The sequence below is a fragment of the Sander lucioperca genome, chromosome 11, assembly GCF_008315115.2.
Source record: "Sander lucioperca isolate FBNREF2018 chromosome 11, SLUC_FBN_1.2, whole genome shotgun sequence".
Taxonomy (NCBI): Eukaryota; Metazoa; Chordata; class Actinopteri; order Perciformes; family Percidae; genus Sander; species Sander lucioperca.
The window spans coordinates 10,671,119-10,687,862 of NC_050183.1; the positions used below are offsets into that span (position 1 = coordinate 10,671,119).

General features: G+C 40.1%; 1 protein-coding gene across 6 annotated transcripts in view; it reads right to left on the reverse strand.

The window, feature by feature from the left end:
- The window catches only part of tp63 (tumor protein p63), a 39,102-nt gene that overhangs the window by 11,324 nt on the left and 11,034 nt on the right, over positions 1-16,744 (reverse strand). For 4 of the 6 annotated variants that reach the window (XM_031311774.1, XM_031311775.1, XM_031311776.1 and 1 more), the window contains exon 4: positions 6,736-6,993. In XM_031311774.1, the coding sequence (XP_031167634.1) occupies positions 6,736-6,993 (258 nt within the window). Of the gene's footprint in view, positions 1-6,735; positions 6,994-12,060; positions 12,307-16,744 lie in introns of those variants that run through there. The other 2 variants (XM_031311778.2, XM_031311777.2) reach the window with 1 other exon arrangement.

Sequence of the window (16,744 nt, forward strand, 5' to 3'; positions counted from 1 at the left end):
TGCTGCCGGTGCAGTGTTTGCTCAGCAGTGAGAGTGGGGAGCTGCTGCTGATTGCTGAAAGCAGTGCCCGGCTAAAGCTAACAGTGTTCAGGGGTGGAGGACAGCCAGTTGACTGATGGGATTCAGTGGCTCACACAGGGCGCGGTGCTCAGGTGTTAACATGTAATTATGAGCCTTTCATTGGTCACATTGTGAATTGCACAGCCAAAGGAACACACAGGCGCACAATACAGAGCTGCTTAATCACAATCATTTGAAAGAAAACGGTTTCTACATATTTGCAAGAACCACACGAGACATTGCTTTCAGCTGGCACGTGATGTGGCAGTGAGGCGAAAAACAACAACGAAAGTCCTAAAGTGGCTGCATTCACAAACACAACCTACTCAACTCCGCTGTTGTGCAGCTCTGCAGGACAAAGAAAATGAGCTGGTATAATAATGGAACTATGTTCTTATAATAATCTAACTGCATGCAACATACAATTTGTTCTGATGCTTGTACAGTGCTGCATGTGTGCAATTACTTTCTAACACATGCAACTCTTGAACACACAAACACACTTCCCGTGGAGCACAGGTTGAGGCAGGCCCACAGCTGTAGCATTCTTTTCTCCCTGACAGGCGCTGCGGGCACATGCAGAAGTCAAGTCCTGACAAACATCAGGCCTTAAACAAGCGCTGTTTGGCGCCTCGGGTCTTGTCTTCTTCATACCTGACATGTCATGTCATGCCCAAAGCTTCTCCCAAACCTGTTTAATTCCTCAATAATGCAAAGGAGTTTTTTTCTACTCTCCTCTTTTCTCTGAAACAGAAGTAAAACACCTGCTTTTTCGAAGAAAATGTATACGGGGTCAAATGTAAAGTTTATACAGGATAACTGCCTTTCTCTATATCTCAGTCTACAAAATAAAGAATGTTATGTTGTAGTCATCAGCACCAATCTTGACCACACAATCTGAGTGATGACACCTGTCCCAAGGCAAACCTGTACACTGACATGTGGTATCACGTTTGTGTGGTCAGCGCTGAAAGAGTCAAATATGCATCTGTCACTTGGGATTAGCCAATCGAACCCTTTTCTAACCAGCGGCCTAAATGACTATAACTACAACTGAGTTCATTGTGCTTGAAAATAAAAGCCAGTAGAGAGATATGAAGACATGAAGAAAAAGATCTTGTTTTTCCTTTCATTCTTTTCAAACATTGCGCTCCTCAATAAAAAACTTGTTTTAATGACTCAAATAATTTCCAAAACCTGTTTGATCTACTTATCCTTCAAGGAAGTAATAAAGCTGCCAGCGTGTTTGTGTTATTCTAAAGTTCAGTCATCATGCAACAATGGTTTTTGTGTTGAGAGCTCCCAGAAACTCAGTTGTGGTTTGATCCAGGAAATACTACCTTTTTTGTATTTATACAACTACAGCATGATCCTGTTTTCTGTTGAGGTAAACCAATGCTGCCAGTATCTGTACAGGGTTGTTTGTGCAGAGTAAAAAATAATCTTGTAATCTAAACTGTAAGAGAATGGGCTTTTCCACAACGATTTATGAAGAAATCGCATAGCCCATATCATAAAAAACCTTTTCAACTCTGCTTGTTTAAAAAAATTCCCCTCTAACTTTTCCCATCTGTAGCTTTTAGGGCTTGTCTCCCTGTGATGGGCGAGTCGTGACAAGCTTCTTGACAAAAACAAGTCTCAGCCCCATCTCGTGAGGCGTGGGACGGGCCCGCAGATGTTCCAGGGGCAAGCTGTGTCTTGCTGCCTTTCGCTAGAACACTCTTCTCTTTGAGCATTCAAGGGCTCTCTCCTCCTCCTTCTCCTCCGGCGCAATGTGAGATGCAACCATCAAGCTTAACTCTCACAAAAAGACAGAGCCCACTCCAAAAGCACAGGGTTCAGGCGAGAGGCACACAGTATTTACACAAGTATTACCTACAGGCCCTCAATCCATTACTGTAATCCCTCGAGCTCTACAGCGTCCCAATGATAGCCCAAACCGTGACATTCTTCTCCTTTGTCTACTATATGTGGTGGCAGTTAATACACATGGCAAACACAACCAATCTTCAGCCTCACAATAGTTGCTTCTGCAGCCAACAATGGCTGCCTCATTAGCGACACTCCATTAATTTAGTAAAGCAAAGAAGATAAAACATCTCTAACCCATGTATTCATTTGACCTGGCCAAGTGTTTTTTTTTCCTAACTAACTGATTGAAGAGGGAGCACCATGGAGACTGCAGGAGTGCCAACAAGAAAACGGTGTGGGAGCAGTTCTGGGAAATGTTGACGTGCTGCACCTTACTGTGTATGTGTGTGTCACACAGTCATCCTAGACAGGAAGAGGTTAAGGTGTGGGTTAGGGATTAGGTGTGTCTCCATAAGAACAGTCATCAAAAAGCACAGTACACAGTCCACTAAGTCGTGTGGAAGATCCCGCAGGCCTTCAAAAGGGGGCATTAGCAGATCTATGCGCCGAGCAAAGCTGTGGCGGTGACATCTTCAGTGGCTCTCTGCCATCCGTCCATCAGTCCAGCAGTAGAGCTATTGGATTGAGATTACGGGAGCTTTGGAAAAGAGCTCCTCAGATCAGGGGAGGGAGCCTCATTGTGATGGGAACCAACACTATAATCACAATTCTTTAGAATTAGGTCGACGGCTACTGTACACCACAGAGGAAATGACCCTCTCTAACGTAAGGCATCTAAATGACACTAAATGGCACTACATGAGAAAACAAGACAGTATTAATATGTTGTTTTATTGTTTTTAGGGGTACAACGGAAAAATAGAAACCAGTAAACAAACACCAAGAGACTCTTTACGTAGCTCATCCATTAAAACAGCGAACAATTAATTCTATCTTGATGGGTTAGTTAATAGGGTCATAAATGTTGGACTCAATTACTATTAAATTTAAGAAAAAAAAAATATATATTTTTTAAATGTTTTCTTTCTCTTTTAAATTTGTGCATTTTTGATACTGTTCCAATCTCAAAATACAATCCTATTTTTTATATCATCTGCTTTATAACTGTGTAGAAATAAGCATTGGGACAACAATAGACTGTATGTATAATCTTTTTTGGCTCAATAAATAACATTTAAAATAAATGATGGACACAGGTCAGGAAAAGTGCCACTGTATTCATCACAGATTTCCTTTTATTCATATTTTTATTTTATTTGCTATATTTTTAGCTCTCATTGTTGTTTTTCATCTTCAAAGATATATTCAAAGTTGCCACTCGGACAATAAAACTGAATTCTGTTAGATCATGCTGGTATTACCGGCAGTATGTAAAACCTAGGCGTCAGGGAAAGATACACTTACTCAGTACGGTAATAATAAGTAAACAATCCACTACTTTGCCATGTTAAGTCAGACCAATCAAACCAGTCTTGCATCATGTGTTGTGACTGTGGGACACAGACTGTTGCACTACATGCGTCTATAATGGGGATGTGTCCTAAACCAGTGTGGCTCAAGCTATGGGGCGTGCCTCTCACAAACCACACTCACAACCTCCTCACAGTTGCACATCAGACAAACACTTTTGTTTTTGGACTGTGAAAATGAGAGGGATGAGTGAGGCAGTGTGGGAATTGGGTAAATGTCACAATCCCACACTCGGCGTGGCCCAGGAATAAGGTGAGATCGCCCAGCACTCCCTTCAGTTCAGCCTGTTTACTGGAAGGCACAGTGCAATGAATTCACTGCAGTCAGCTCAACAGGTTTTTCAACAGTCCCGTTGGACAAATCTGACAGGGATGCTTGCATGGACTTTTAGTTATCAATCTCAGTTGCCATTTGCAAATACTTCATTGTATTGGGGGTCCATTATGTAATCAGCAACACATCACACAATACCAGTGTTTTCCCTAGGTTTGTGGAAATAGGTGCACATATTTAAATGTTGCGCTTACTATAGAGGTCCACTGTGGACCAACTACAATCAGTAGATCTGAGTCATTTAATGAAGTCATTTAGTTAGTTTTGATGCTCACATTGATTTTACATTCATTTGGCTTAGGTGATACCCAAAACGGCTTGGGTGCTGCGCCTAAGCCTTATAAAGGTAGGGAAAACCCTGCACGTGACGTAACTGTGACATCATGTGAATATCATCAATCAGGGTCCCTCCAAAAACACATCATTCATACGTACAATGAAAAAACTTTGTCTGAGGTTGACATCCCTGTCACCTACGATTGTCCGCCAGGGTGCATTAATACACCGAACTTGTGGGTCTGTTACAGTGTCTGCACACAGCAGTGCACAGCAGACACATAAACATCAGAGCAGGTGGGGCTCTGATGCAACAGCTGTCCCTCAGCCCTGTCATGCATAATGACAGAGCAAGAAGAGCTGGTTCTGTAGGTTTACGGAGCTTTGCATGGTGACATCTAGCTGCACACGGCATCACCACACCTGGACCAACTGCTCACCTCTGTCATCAACAAAGTACCAGTGAACTAAGCCCAAGGTGAGAGTAAATTGAAGTTTAAACATGACATGAACATTCAGGGTTTCACCCAGTGCATTACAGCTGTAATCGGGCCTTAAAAGTTAGGCCCAACAAGGCCCGAGCCCGATAGAATTCGGCCCGAGCCCGACAAGTACATTTTGATTGACAGCTTTTTAAAAGCCTGAACCCGTTTACAGCCCGACATTATTCAAATGTGCGCACGCACACACACAGCTCTTTTGCCTTTTGTCAAGAATGACTAATTTATACATTTTTTAACATCATTTGATCAATGATAGAAATTAAGACCCGACGGGACCCAACAGTCGGGTTCGGGCAAAGATCTTCAGCTCTATAGTGCATTGTAAGCTTGGTGGCCCACCGGGCATAAATTTGGCCTGGGCGATTTGGACAAAATCACAATCACAATATTTCTGACCAAATACATCGATATATACAGCGATATTGTTGGGTTGACTATTGGTGCTTTCAGAAAATATTTACACATTGAGATTTTTGATAAATAATCATCAGTAATGTGGATGTAATGACTAAGTGGGAAAAGGCAAATAATAAAACAGCTAGTCACATTACGATATTCAAAATTTAAGACAATATCTAGGCTCATATATGGTTAATGCGTGGTTAATGTGAATGGTCTCTTTTAGTGACAGCCAATTCCTTTCTTTTTCATCAAATGCAGTGTAATGTCTGAGCCTTAGCAAGAAATGCCTGGGGTTTAGTCGTGATTTGAAGCTATACATTCTCAGGTGTCATTCTTCCTTGCCAGATGTAGTTGTGCAACCTACATCTGCCTAGAGCACAGATTGTCAGATAAGGAGTTCAGGGTTAGTATCTCTTCAACCTGACAAATCACTGCCTCATATGATGACCTGTTCTGATGACAGCTAGAGCATAAAAGTGTCTCCATATGTATTATGACAAGCATATGACTGCTTATATGACACATAAAAACTATATGAAACTATGTTAAAAAAAATTGACATATGCCAAAGAACCTTTTGGTTTTTCACCTGGTAAAAATACAGTTATAGAATAAAGAACACAGAACAACAGCAGAGGTTAGCTCACAGCATATTATGATTGGAAACTTACCTGAAACTGTGTGAAATTGTCCTATAGGAGTGTGACAGTGCGTCACTAAAAGGCTACATCCACACTACTACGTTTGACTCATGGGAGATGTAAAAACGGTTTCCATTTTTTGATGTTGGTTAAAGGAATAATTCAACATTTTACGCTTATTTGCTATCTTACTGAAAGTTAGATGAGAGGATCAATACTGCTCTTATGTCTGTACATTCAATAACATAATAATATAACATAACAATATAAGGCAACAAAAACCAAAGTATAAAAACAAGTCTCCGCTGGCTGCCTTGCTCCTGGCCAAGAAATAGTCATTTTTACACTGTTGGTTTTGTATGGAATGAAAAACAAGATATAGATGTTAATTAATAAGATCTGTTTTGTTTTTTTTTTTTACCTTTGAAAAGCGTCAGACCAGGCTGTTTCCTCCTATTTCCAGTCTGTACGCTTCCCTTAGCTAACTGGCAACTGACTGTAGTTTTATATTAAATGGATGAATATGAGAATGGTCATTGATCTTATCATCTAACTCTTATGTAAGTGTATATAAGTGAATAAGTGTATTGCCCAAAATTTAAATCTAGTCCTTTAAGACATTACTATCCAGTACAGTAGTTAATACACATTTATGTAATGAGTTTATGTATGAGTATGTGCAGAAAACCCCTGGAACATGTTTCAGCTTTTCAGGAAAATCAGTGAAAAATACCCTCTATTAAATCAGAAGCTGAATTAAAGATGCTAGTGTTACAAAGGCTAGCTAGGAGTGGAGATAAATACTGCTTGACAATGAGCTAGAATCACACTAACTTTAAGCAGAATAGGGCTGTCTCGACTAAAGAAATTCTTAGTCGACTAACACTCAAATGATTTCATCGACTAATCGATTAGTGTATTTAATCGACAGATCTGTAAAACTGACCTTCTACACAAAGAATTAGGCAAAAGCACCACGTTACATTTTGTGTTTACCAGAGAGCATCAGTGTTCATAAGTTTCTTAAAAATAAGTCATTCAGCATGAAATCACATAAAAAAAGACTAAAGAAATCTTAGTCGACTAAGACCAAGATGTCCAAATAGTCGACTAATCGACCAAAAGGGGGCAGCCCTAAAGTAAACTGCACAAACTAATCTGATGAGTAAGCATCTTACCGTCCAGGTGGCAGACTTTGCGGTGCTAGACTGCTGGAAAGACACATCAAAGGTGTGGGTCCCGGCATAATCTGTGTTGGATGGGATGGCAGGTGAGGGAGAAAGGGCATCAAAGGTGGAGCTGGGCTGGGCGTAGGGTGATGGGGCTGTCACGTTGTTCTGTGCATGGTCGTTGTTGTACGGGCTGGTGGAGGTTGAGCCGCCGTTCTGAATGTTCTGATCCATGCTGTTCAGAAGCCCCAGGTTTGTATACTGTGACTGGAGACAAAATGGAGGGGATGGGGGGAGAGGGGAGCAACAACAGAGGAATATCTTCAGTCATTATGGGAGAATTCTGAGGTGCTTCAATCTGACAGAAAGGAAACAGGTTAATAATGAATCTTGACCATGTAAATAGGCAAATTGTTTTGTGAAACTTGGATATTTAATGTCCAAGGGGAGGCAAGGCAGCTTTATTTGTATAGCACATTTCAGTAACAGGGCAATTCAAAGTGCTTTACATAAAACATTAAAGAGCAGTTAAAAACAACATAATATATATATATATAATAAAAAAACAGATAACACAAGATTTTATGACGCTAGTGTGGGACAATGTATAAGCCGATGCTATATACACGTAATCCACCCGCAATCCTTGCCGTTCCCAGAACGGCCGGTCTCACTGGACTTACTTTTTAATTCTCATTATATGCTTACAAGGGTTGGTCTGTCATCTGTTAGACTAATCTACATAAACATTGAGAAAGTGACTTGCTGGAATTAGCTTTCGGTATGTGGTGTCATAGTTTCAAATGACACCAAGATACAGTTTGTAAATTACTACATAATACCACACAGATTCAGGTAAAATAATGATTGACCTTAAAATGCATGTTCAAGGTTTTTACTTATTTAAAAAAATATGGACCCTGGGGAGACTAAAATTTGTTTAGAATTAATTTACTATAAGAACACATAAAACTACTGACAGAAAATTGCATGTCAAGTGACAACGGAAGGTGGTGAAGGCTCACACACTTGAAGAAAGCATGCTACAGGAAGTGGAGATCTTGTTTCCAAAAAAAAAAAAGAAAAGGAGGAAAGTTCCATGGTATATCAGAGTAACATAAACCATCTTTCCTTGTGTTGTGTCTATGGTCTAGCTCCTTCCTGAACCAACACGTTAACACTCCTGAGATCACTGGCCTCGGCTACGTCTATATTATAAAACTACTAAATGTGATTTTATAATTTAAAACACTCAAATTACCTGCTGAGCTTTGCTTTTAGATCAATGTTGTGCTACAAACTGCACTACCTCGCCTTCTCATTCCATTTTCCACAGCCACAACTATTCAGACGGGAGGAATGGCATTAAAATATCTGCCTTTAAACAGGATGGAGAATACACCTGGGTCGTAGCCAGCCCCTTCCTACTTGCTCTGCTTGCCATTCACCCCATTCCTTTCCATTTATAAACGGCACATTCCTGGACGAGGTGCCATGGCTCTCGCTCTTTAGACAGCCATTAATCTCTCCAGGGCCTCTTGTTTATTTCAAGCACGGCTGACCACAGCTGTCCGGCTCACACCCATCACACTGCCAGGTGATGTGCCAGATGACCAACAAAACACACACTAGGTAGGTTATTTAACTATTAATCAGGACAGTGAAGTATGAAGCAATGTTGCTGCTTTATTAGATACAGATCCGCTCAAACTCAGGCACAGACAGACACACCTGAGAGAGGTCATTCGAGTCAACCTCAGCATACTTGTGCAACAGCGCCACAGGCTAGCTAGCTAGCTAGCTAGCTAGATTTTCGAATGAGGGTCACTGTGTGTGTGTGGTGCAGGGCTGCTTAACCCACCGGAAACAATGACACCAGGGCTTAGAAGAGCTTGTCTGGAGAACAATAATGCTGGTCATGCAGGTGTTAGGAGACAAGTGTTTTGTGAATGGAACAGACAGGCAGACAGACCCTCCAGCCTTTGGCAGAGGCTTCCCCAAACACACACTCCCTTACAATGGGCTAATTACACACACACATAAAGGTTAAACTCATTGGGCTGAAATGTGAATGGTTCAAACTGGTGTGACTAAAGATAAGTTTTTCAGATACTCAAGAATTTGTATTTATTTATTTTTGCCTATGTGAGTTAACAGCAGAAAAATCCCTGTTTTGGGAACTAACAAGGTGACACAATTTTCCTGTTTGGACAATATGTTCCCGTATGTGAGGAGTCAGTGATCATGATCATGATAACAGAGTGATTCTTTTGAAATGTGACACAATTTACTGCAGTTGCATTGAGGCGCTCAGCCGTTCAGAGATGACACAGCCTCCCCCGTTACCTGATGCAGGCATCTGCAAAGGGGAATGTGACAGGCACCAATTATCAATCTCAAATTATTATTCTAAAGAAAAGACTGATGCTGGCCAGAGACCAAACATAGATAAAAGCAGGGACATAAAGCAGAATGCCTGACATAGAATACTTAACATTAAATACAGGGCCCTGGACAATGCTTCTCATGATTTAAATGAATATAAGGATCAAAGATGAGGAAAAAAGATAAAGCCATAATTGACCGGATAGTGAGGCCCAGCAGTCAAGTCTCACCTAACTCATCATGTTTTAATGTTTAATTGGGTGGAAGTGGGATACCAGCCTTTAAAACGGTTGTGTGAGGGAGTTTCAGGCCTTCTATACATTTCCTTTCATTAGATCTGATTCCACTATAATACAGCAACCATTTAATAACCACTTTAGCTGCTCTTAAAAATTCCTTGTTTATAGCGGACGCTGTGTTTAGGCCTTTGGGATGTCAGGCTGCTAAGCAGGAACACTGTAAATCAGCAGCCTTGACATCCTCAACAGCCTTTAATAAGGTTTTTGAAAGGTTGTGCAGTCTGTTTGGGGCCTTCAAGCTCATTTCTTTGTCTGAGAAAAATGCTGGGGTAAGCATTTCAGGCCAACGGGAAAAGGAGTGATGGCTTGTTGATTATAGAACGTAAGATTCTGAATGATCCAGGACACATATCAGAGACATTTCAAAAACACATGGCAGCACTCATTTAAAAGTTACTGCTAATGTCAACTTACTTAGTAGGGCATACTGAAGCATTCAAGGTATTCCTGGTTGTTGTTATAGTTATTGGTAGACCAATGGCCAAATGAACTACCATGTCTTACTATGGACATATCTGAATAGTAGGCTCAAGAAATATTATTAAAATATAGTTGACTAAAGGTAAACCATGATCTCTGCAACTTGTGGAGGGCTGTTAAAACATGAATGTCTGCAAGGTCTGTGTCAGTTCAGTGGTTATAACTGGTGTCTGATTAATATGTTATTATCCCCACTAGTGTCACACGGCATCACATATTCTGTGATCTACCAGTCCCTCTGCCCATAAGTGTCCCAGTCGTATAAATTGTAAATTTGCTTTACATTTAGATGTCCTGTTGATGCTACTACTGTTGGGTGGTCACACATAGTCTTGAGCACTGATAAAGCCAGAGCTTGGGCGACTAATAGATGACAGAAACCAGAGCAGACTTGGCCTGAGGGGGGAATAGCTCCCATTCCAGGCTCTCTGCTGACCCGCTCCCTGTACCTTGGGCCAGCATATAAGAGCATCGAGGGGACTGGGATGAGTGACCACAGAGGAGGGAGGCATTAAAGGCTCAACAGGTTTGGGGGTTGAGGTGTGGCTGGGTGGGGGTCTATCTACACCTTATACCTGCTGGGGTGGGCAGAGTAGGTGATTGTATCTACATCAACACACCATTATAGCAATTACGATGGTGGACTCAACAGCAGCGCCTTGCCAGCCACATTTTAATGGCTGCAGCGGCTCCCTGGAGACTGAGGACAGAGGAACCTGATACCTCACACACTGGAGGGATTGAGCTGGACACCACTTAAAGACCCCCTGCTCAACAACTTAAAAGACAGTGACCTGACACAGCTGCTATCTGCAACCTGCAATCTGAGAATCTATCAGCGCTCTCTTGCTCTGCTGTTTGGGTGCAGGATTTAGATGGTAAAAACACAAGAAGCCCGACACAATAGTTCACTAAAGCAACGACAAAGAAAGATGGGAGCATTGTCATAGAAGAGATACTGACAATTCTAAAAGTAAAGCGTGTATTTCACTGACAACCTGGTTGTTGCGTTCTAAAATACTGTTAAGACTGACGGGGCCAATCTTTCTCCTTGCTATTGTAACATGATGGTTAAATTAAATTGATGCAAACCTTACCATTTCCAAAATCACAATATTGCAAGGTTGCCTGATAAAATAAAAAGCTGAAAGTAACATCAGTACAAACTTCTTTTCATATTTCATTCAATTTACAACATCCTTTTAAGAGTTTACCGTCGAGCTCTGCAAACACAGATGAATCAATCATGACGCTTGCACTTTCAAAGTGAAAAATGGGAATCAAACCTCTGTATTTTTTTTCTTCTTCATACTAACAAATGTAATGCAGGTTGATGCATTTACCATTTGTGGTTTGTTTTGTCTGTGAAAGAACAGAAGAACATTTAATAACGTCAGACATCTTGGAAAAAAGACACTCTGTTCCCAAAAAAAAAGCAAGTGTAAACTCCTGGTCTCATAAGTTTCCTTCTCAAAATTAGTTATCAAATAAAGCACAAAATAATATCCGGATCGTTTTATTAAGATTACCTACACTATGAAAATGGTCTACTCTCTTTTTCATTCTTTATATTTTCCTTAGCTTTTCCAAGAAAGGAACAAAAAAAGTCTCACCGCAGAATATCAAAACCCTCCAAAGCCTTTTGGAAGTCAGACTTTCGACATTTTAAATCTTTCGACAACAACAATCAGACACAAATAAATCACATCAACGGACTAAGTCAATGCCCAGCAAGATACAGTAGCAGCCATTTCACAAGGACATACAGTATTCAAAGAGATTCTCCAGCTGTTTACATTCCCCTGCTCTCTGTCTACCACACGCACACACATGTGCACGCAAACACACGTCAAATGCAAAGCCATCTTCCCTGCGTTAAGTCTTTCTATAGTAACTTTTACTTGATTAAAACAGGCTATTTATCGTTTCTTTTACTTAATCAGCATAAAGAATGCCTGGGTTACCATCCAAAAAATATCATGTGACAAATAATACACATGCACTGAAGATTTTGGATAATTTAGAACACCGACATATAATTTTAAGTCCTAAAAAACAAGGCCTTGAACTCTTGTGTGATATTTCATTAGTCCCCTGAGCTCTGGGGAACTAACTAAAGAAATGGGTACGATGGATGCTGCCCTATTACCAGTTCCTCTGCTGGTCTTACCTCGCTGTAAGATGTGGTGGAACCCGTCTCCAGGTACAACATGTTGGCGCTGAGATTGAGCAGAGCTGCTGCTGTTTGCTCCACTGGCTCCAGGATTCCACAAATCTCTTTCCCTTACTCTAAAAGAGTGATGTGGACTACAGATGCAAAGTGGACAAGCAGGAGCTTCTATAGGAATCTATGGGATGGTCATATATACCGGGAAGAGAGGGGAGGGCTCTAAGGAGCTACCTGTCCAATACCTGAGTCCACACCCATCTCCAGGAGAAGCACTGTCTCCTTACTCGTCCTTTGAAGCTGTGCAGGGCTCCTCCGAGGTATTAGTTTGGCAGCCAATGACTATTTCGTCCTGGTAGCAATGCTTAAAATCAACCTCAAGAAAAAATCTGATTGCTGTCATCATATGCTTGCATTTTTACTTTATTTACATTTTCCTTACTTTCCCTTACAAAGCAAATATGGCAATCCAGATAAACTAACAGCAAAAACATACAACATTATTTTTATCTTCATGCACTGCCCTTACATCATTTCTACCCGTAAAACTTCATTTAAAGTAAGCCACGACAATGCATCCTTGAGTGTATCTACACAGGTGCATGATATTCAAAAAAAATCCAAATGGACAAAAATTCTATCAATGTGGATGACAATAAAGATTAACACAATTTGAGTTGATACAGTCAGAGAAAAATCCATTAGGCCAGCCAGCCCAGAGTGAGAAGTGGAGTCTGGGGTTGGGAGACATCCAGTAGCTAATTAGCATAAGAATTGCACCCCTCTGCAGCCCCTAAGCAATCCTAATGTAGAAAAACAATGTGACTCCTGTAGATTGCTTGTATCTATCAGAGATGACTGATGTAGATCTGTTTTGGAAACATGCATTGTGTCTAGATAAAGCAACGGTGCTAGTCCTGAACAGCTCTCTAGAAATTTGACAGTACCAATACAATTACCACATGAATTTAAGAACTATTTGGCTTCACACATTTATTTTCCATATTTTACTTGGGGAGCTAAAAACCTTGCATTTAACATTGAAAAACCCTAATTTACAACAAATTAAAAAAAACAGCCTATTGTTCCTTTCAGCAGACATGCTTTTGAAACCAAAAATTGAAATTGTTGTTATTAAATCTCCTACATGCCACAGCTATTTGCTAAACAAGCAAAAAATCCATCTGTAGGTTTTTATATTTATAACTTGTAAGTGAAAGTAAATCCAAACATGCAATCATCTACTGTAAGAGCAATATGGAGTAGAGTAATACTACAGATGTAAACATGAGTGGATAGTGCTAGCTGCACTGGTAGATGACAAAGGAGGAGACTGGTCAGTGGGGCAAAATCACTTCTATTACAGAGCCATGGGGCTAAAACTCTTGCCCTCTGGTCAGAATAATTTAAGAGCTGTCTGAAAACTTAAGCACAACTATGACCTGAAGTCAGTGTCTCCAATCACCAGCCACACCCTGGCCGGGCCCTGGGGCCCTGGGGCTCTGAGCCTACAGGTCAGCCTGTCACAAAGGCAAATCAACACTTTAAAGGGGCCCAATTCAATGGCCTCCCAAGGTACCCAGGCTTCAATGAAGACCTTTTGAGTGTGACAATTAGTTTAACTAAACAAACTAATTATGTTAAAACAACATTGCCATCTGAAAAGCAGATAGAGTACTCAGCGTAAGGGTGAGGCAGTAGTAAAATATAGAACAGTAGCTGTAACAGGGCAGGACAGACTTAGTATAATGGCTATATAATGCAGCTGAGACTCAGGTGGCAATAAACTGCAGTGGGCTTGTAAATCAACACATAGTCTAATCTTTTTAAATGTCATGCCTTTCTTCCATATTTAAACAGAGAAGACAACAATAAACCAATAATGAAACAAATCCTAAAATGATGCTTGTTTGTGGAACAAAGTCATTCTTAGGCTTTGGACTGTGGATAATAATTGAAGGACCCTAAAACCGGTTCACAGGTATTATATTGCCTGCCTATTCCAAACGCTATACTCAGACAGTGCAGACACATCTCTTTTAGCCGCATCACCTCAGATGCTCCAGCGGCGAGAAACTAAGAAGAGAGTCGGACCAGGCCGCAGCTAAAGATCTGCAGATCCTGGGGCTCAGACAAAAGAGGCTTTACTAAAGTTTGTCCCTTTAAAGAGCCTGTTCCTTAAGTCAGCTAGATTAGTTTAGTATCAAGTGTCAGGCTGCAGTAGCTGGGAAGGCACAGACACCTGCCCTGAAAACAGTGTAAGCTCCCATCCACAATGACATACGCAGGAAGTCAGTGGAGAGAGAGAGAGAGAGAGAGAGAGAGAGAGAGAGAGAGAGAGAGAGAGGGAGAGAGAGACAGAGACAGAGAGAGAGAGAGAGACAGAGAGAGACAGAGAGAGAGACAGAGAGAGAGAGAGAGAGAGAGAGAGAGAAACAGAGAGAGAGAGAGAGAGAGAGAGAGAGAGAGAGAGAGAGAGAGAGCATCACTTGGGTGGCAATTCCTAAAACCCAAACAATCAACTGCCACCAAATCCTGAAATGCTCCTGTTTAAAAGAAATAAACTTAAGCTGCTTTAGATAAAACTAATTTACCATCTGGACTATTTCATTTAAAAAACTGCCAGAAACATTTTCAAAGGAAAAGAAAAGACCAACTGCGCAATTAATCAGCCATTATTTTATTAGTAATTAATTAGTATTTGGTATGTGGCTTGTGTTCAAGCTCTAATTAAACCGCTGCAGAGTCATTATTCAGTATCAGGGTTATTTTAGTGACCGACACAGTGAACTGAGTAGTTTAATAATATATATATATAATAAAAACGTATTAGGACAAGTGTCAACTCAAAGTGCTGTACAACAATCCATTTCTAATTTACCTTAAACTTGACACAAAAAAGTCAAATAGATGTTTTTAGTTCTTTACTTATGTTGCTGCTGCTGTAATATGAAGCTGAGGGAAAATGCAACCTAGTCACTATACCCATTAAGGGATCAGGAAAACACTGATTAACTCAGACATAAATGGATAATTCCAACTTGATGGCAATGCCATAAATCAGTATTTCATTTTCATACATTCACTGTTGTCATTCCATTTTGACAACCATACTCAATGACCACAGATATTTGAAACTTTTTAGGAACTAAGGGGAAATTACTTTGCACTTCATTCGCAGGAAAATAGTTCTAGTTTTGGTTTCGGACCATGGGTTTCTGCCTTCAAAAAGTCCAACAAGTTCTTTCCAATAGGCAAAGAACTATCAAGGTGGAGATTAAAGTACTGAACCTATGCGAGTGGGCAAACACTAGCCACAAGATGCATTAAAGACTGCAGGAAAGCACTGGTTGCAGCAAGTATCAGCATTAGGACTAGTGATGGGAGGTTTGTTTAATGTCGATGTTTAAGTGACAGCTATAAATATGTGTTGAATCTAAAAAAATAAAAGAAAAAAATGAAAAATAGAACAATTTAATTCAGCTCTATTTCATTTTTGTTTTTCTATACTTACATACTTTGGAAAAAGATGTTTTGCCTTTCTGGTGTTTTCAATGTGCTTTCCAACATCCTTTCAAACAGCAGTCACACAACAGTAAATTTTGAATATCTCTGTGTTGTTATCTTGTTGCATGCAAAAAGTACATCTTAAACAAATCACTTTTAAATCGGTTATTGGGCTGAATTTGACTAATCGCCACAGTTCTTCAGATACAGTGAAAATGTTAATAGTAAAACAAAAATTTAACTTTTAGTTCCCAATTTGGTTTACAAGCTCCTTAGTTCTTGGAACTATTTGGTCCAGAAGGCCCAGAAACGAATAAACAAAAATGTATATTCTAACCAAAGCTTGTCCCACCATTGAGAATGGCCATTTCTGATATCAAATAAAACTATACATCTCTAATATTGCTGTTTAAATGATGTCATGTGTCCTGATCACTTCAAACTAAATGTATTAAAGTCAACAACTGACTTTTTGAACTAAATGTACTATTTTACAACCTAACGGAGACTTGTTTTTCTCCCCTGAATCCACCTCAGTCTACTTTAACACTCATGCATGTTGAAAAGTATTGTATTAAAACTCCAGATTTATAAAAAAAAAAAATCAATATTGATAATTGGTGTTTTACAAAAGACATTTATGGGATAACTGCTGGAGGATTTATTCATGCACTCTCTCTCAAAAGGGTGTGACCTACATGTTTTTCAGTTGAACCTGGTATGATATAATGCTGCTGTATAAAAGAAAAAGTTAAGTCTGGTCTAAGCTTTAAGAAAGATGTAAGAGAAAATACAAGAGATAAGGGTAATAGGGGCATCCACAGTCAGATGAGGTCTCATTCTGACTCAACAGTTAGTAAGTAAACCGTGGCAAGCACTCATTCCTTGGAACTACACCTTAAAAAACACTTCTTAACGTACTGGAGGCCAACTGGTAGAGCATGACAAAAATAACTTATTATGGTTGGTATTTAATGCACAGGCTTACTTTGGATTAATATAGCAGTCCCTAATAATTAATCCAAGTTAAGGTTAAGGTTGTGCTTGTTGTTACTGAACTTGAAAAAAAACGTGTAAAACTAGTGTAGTTTGAGAGGTACAGCGACCTAAAACAGTTGCACATTTAGACAAATAAAGAGCAAGATGGACTGTAGGGCTGCAACTAATGATTATTTTAATA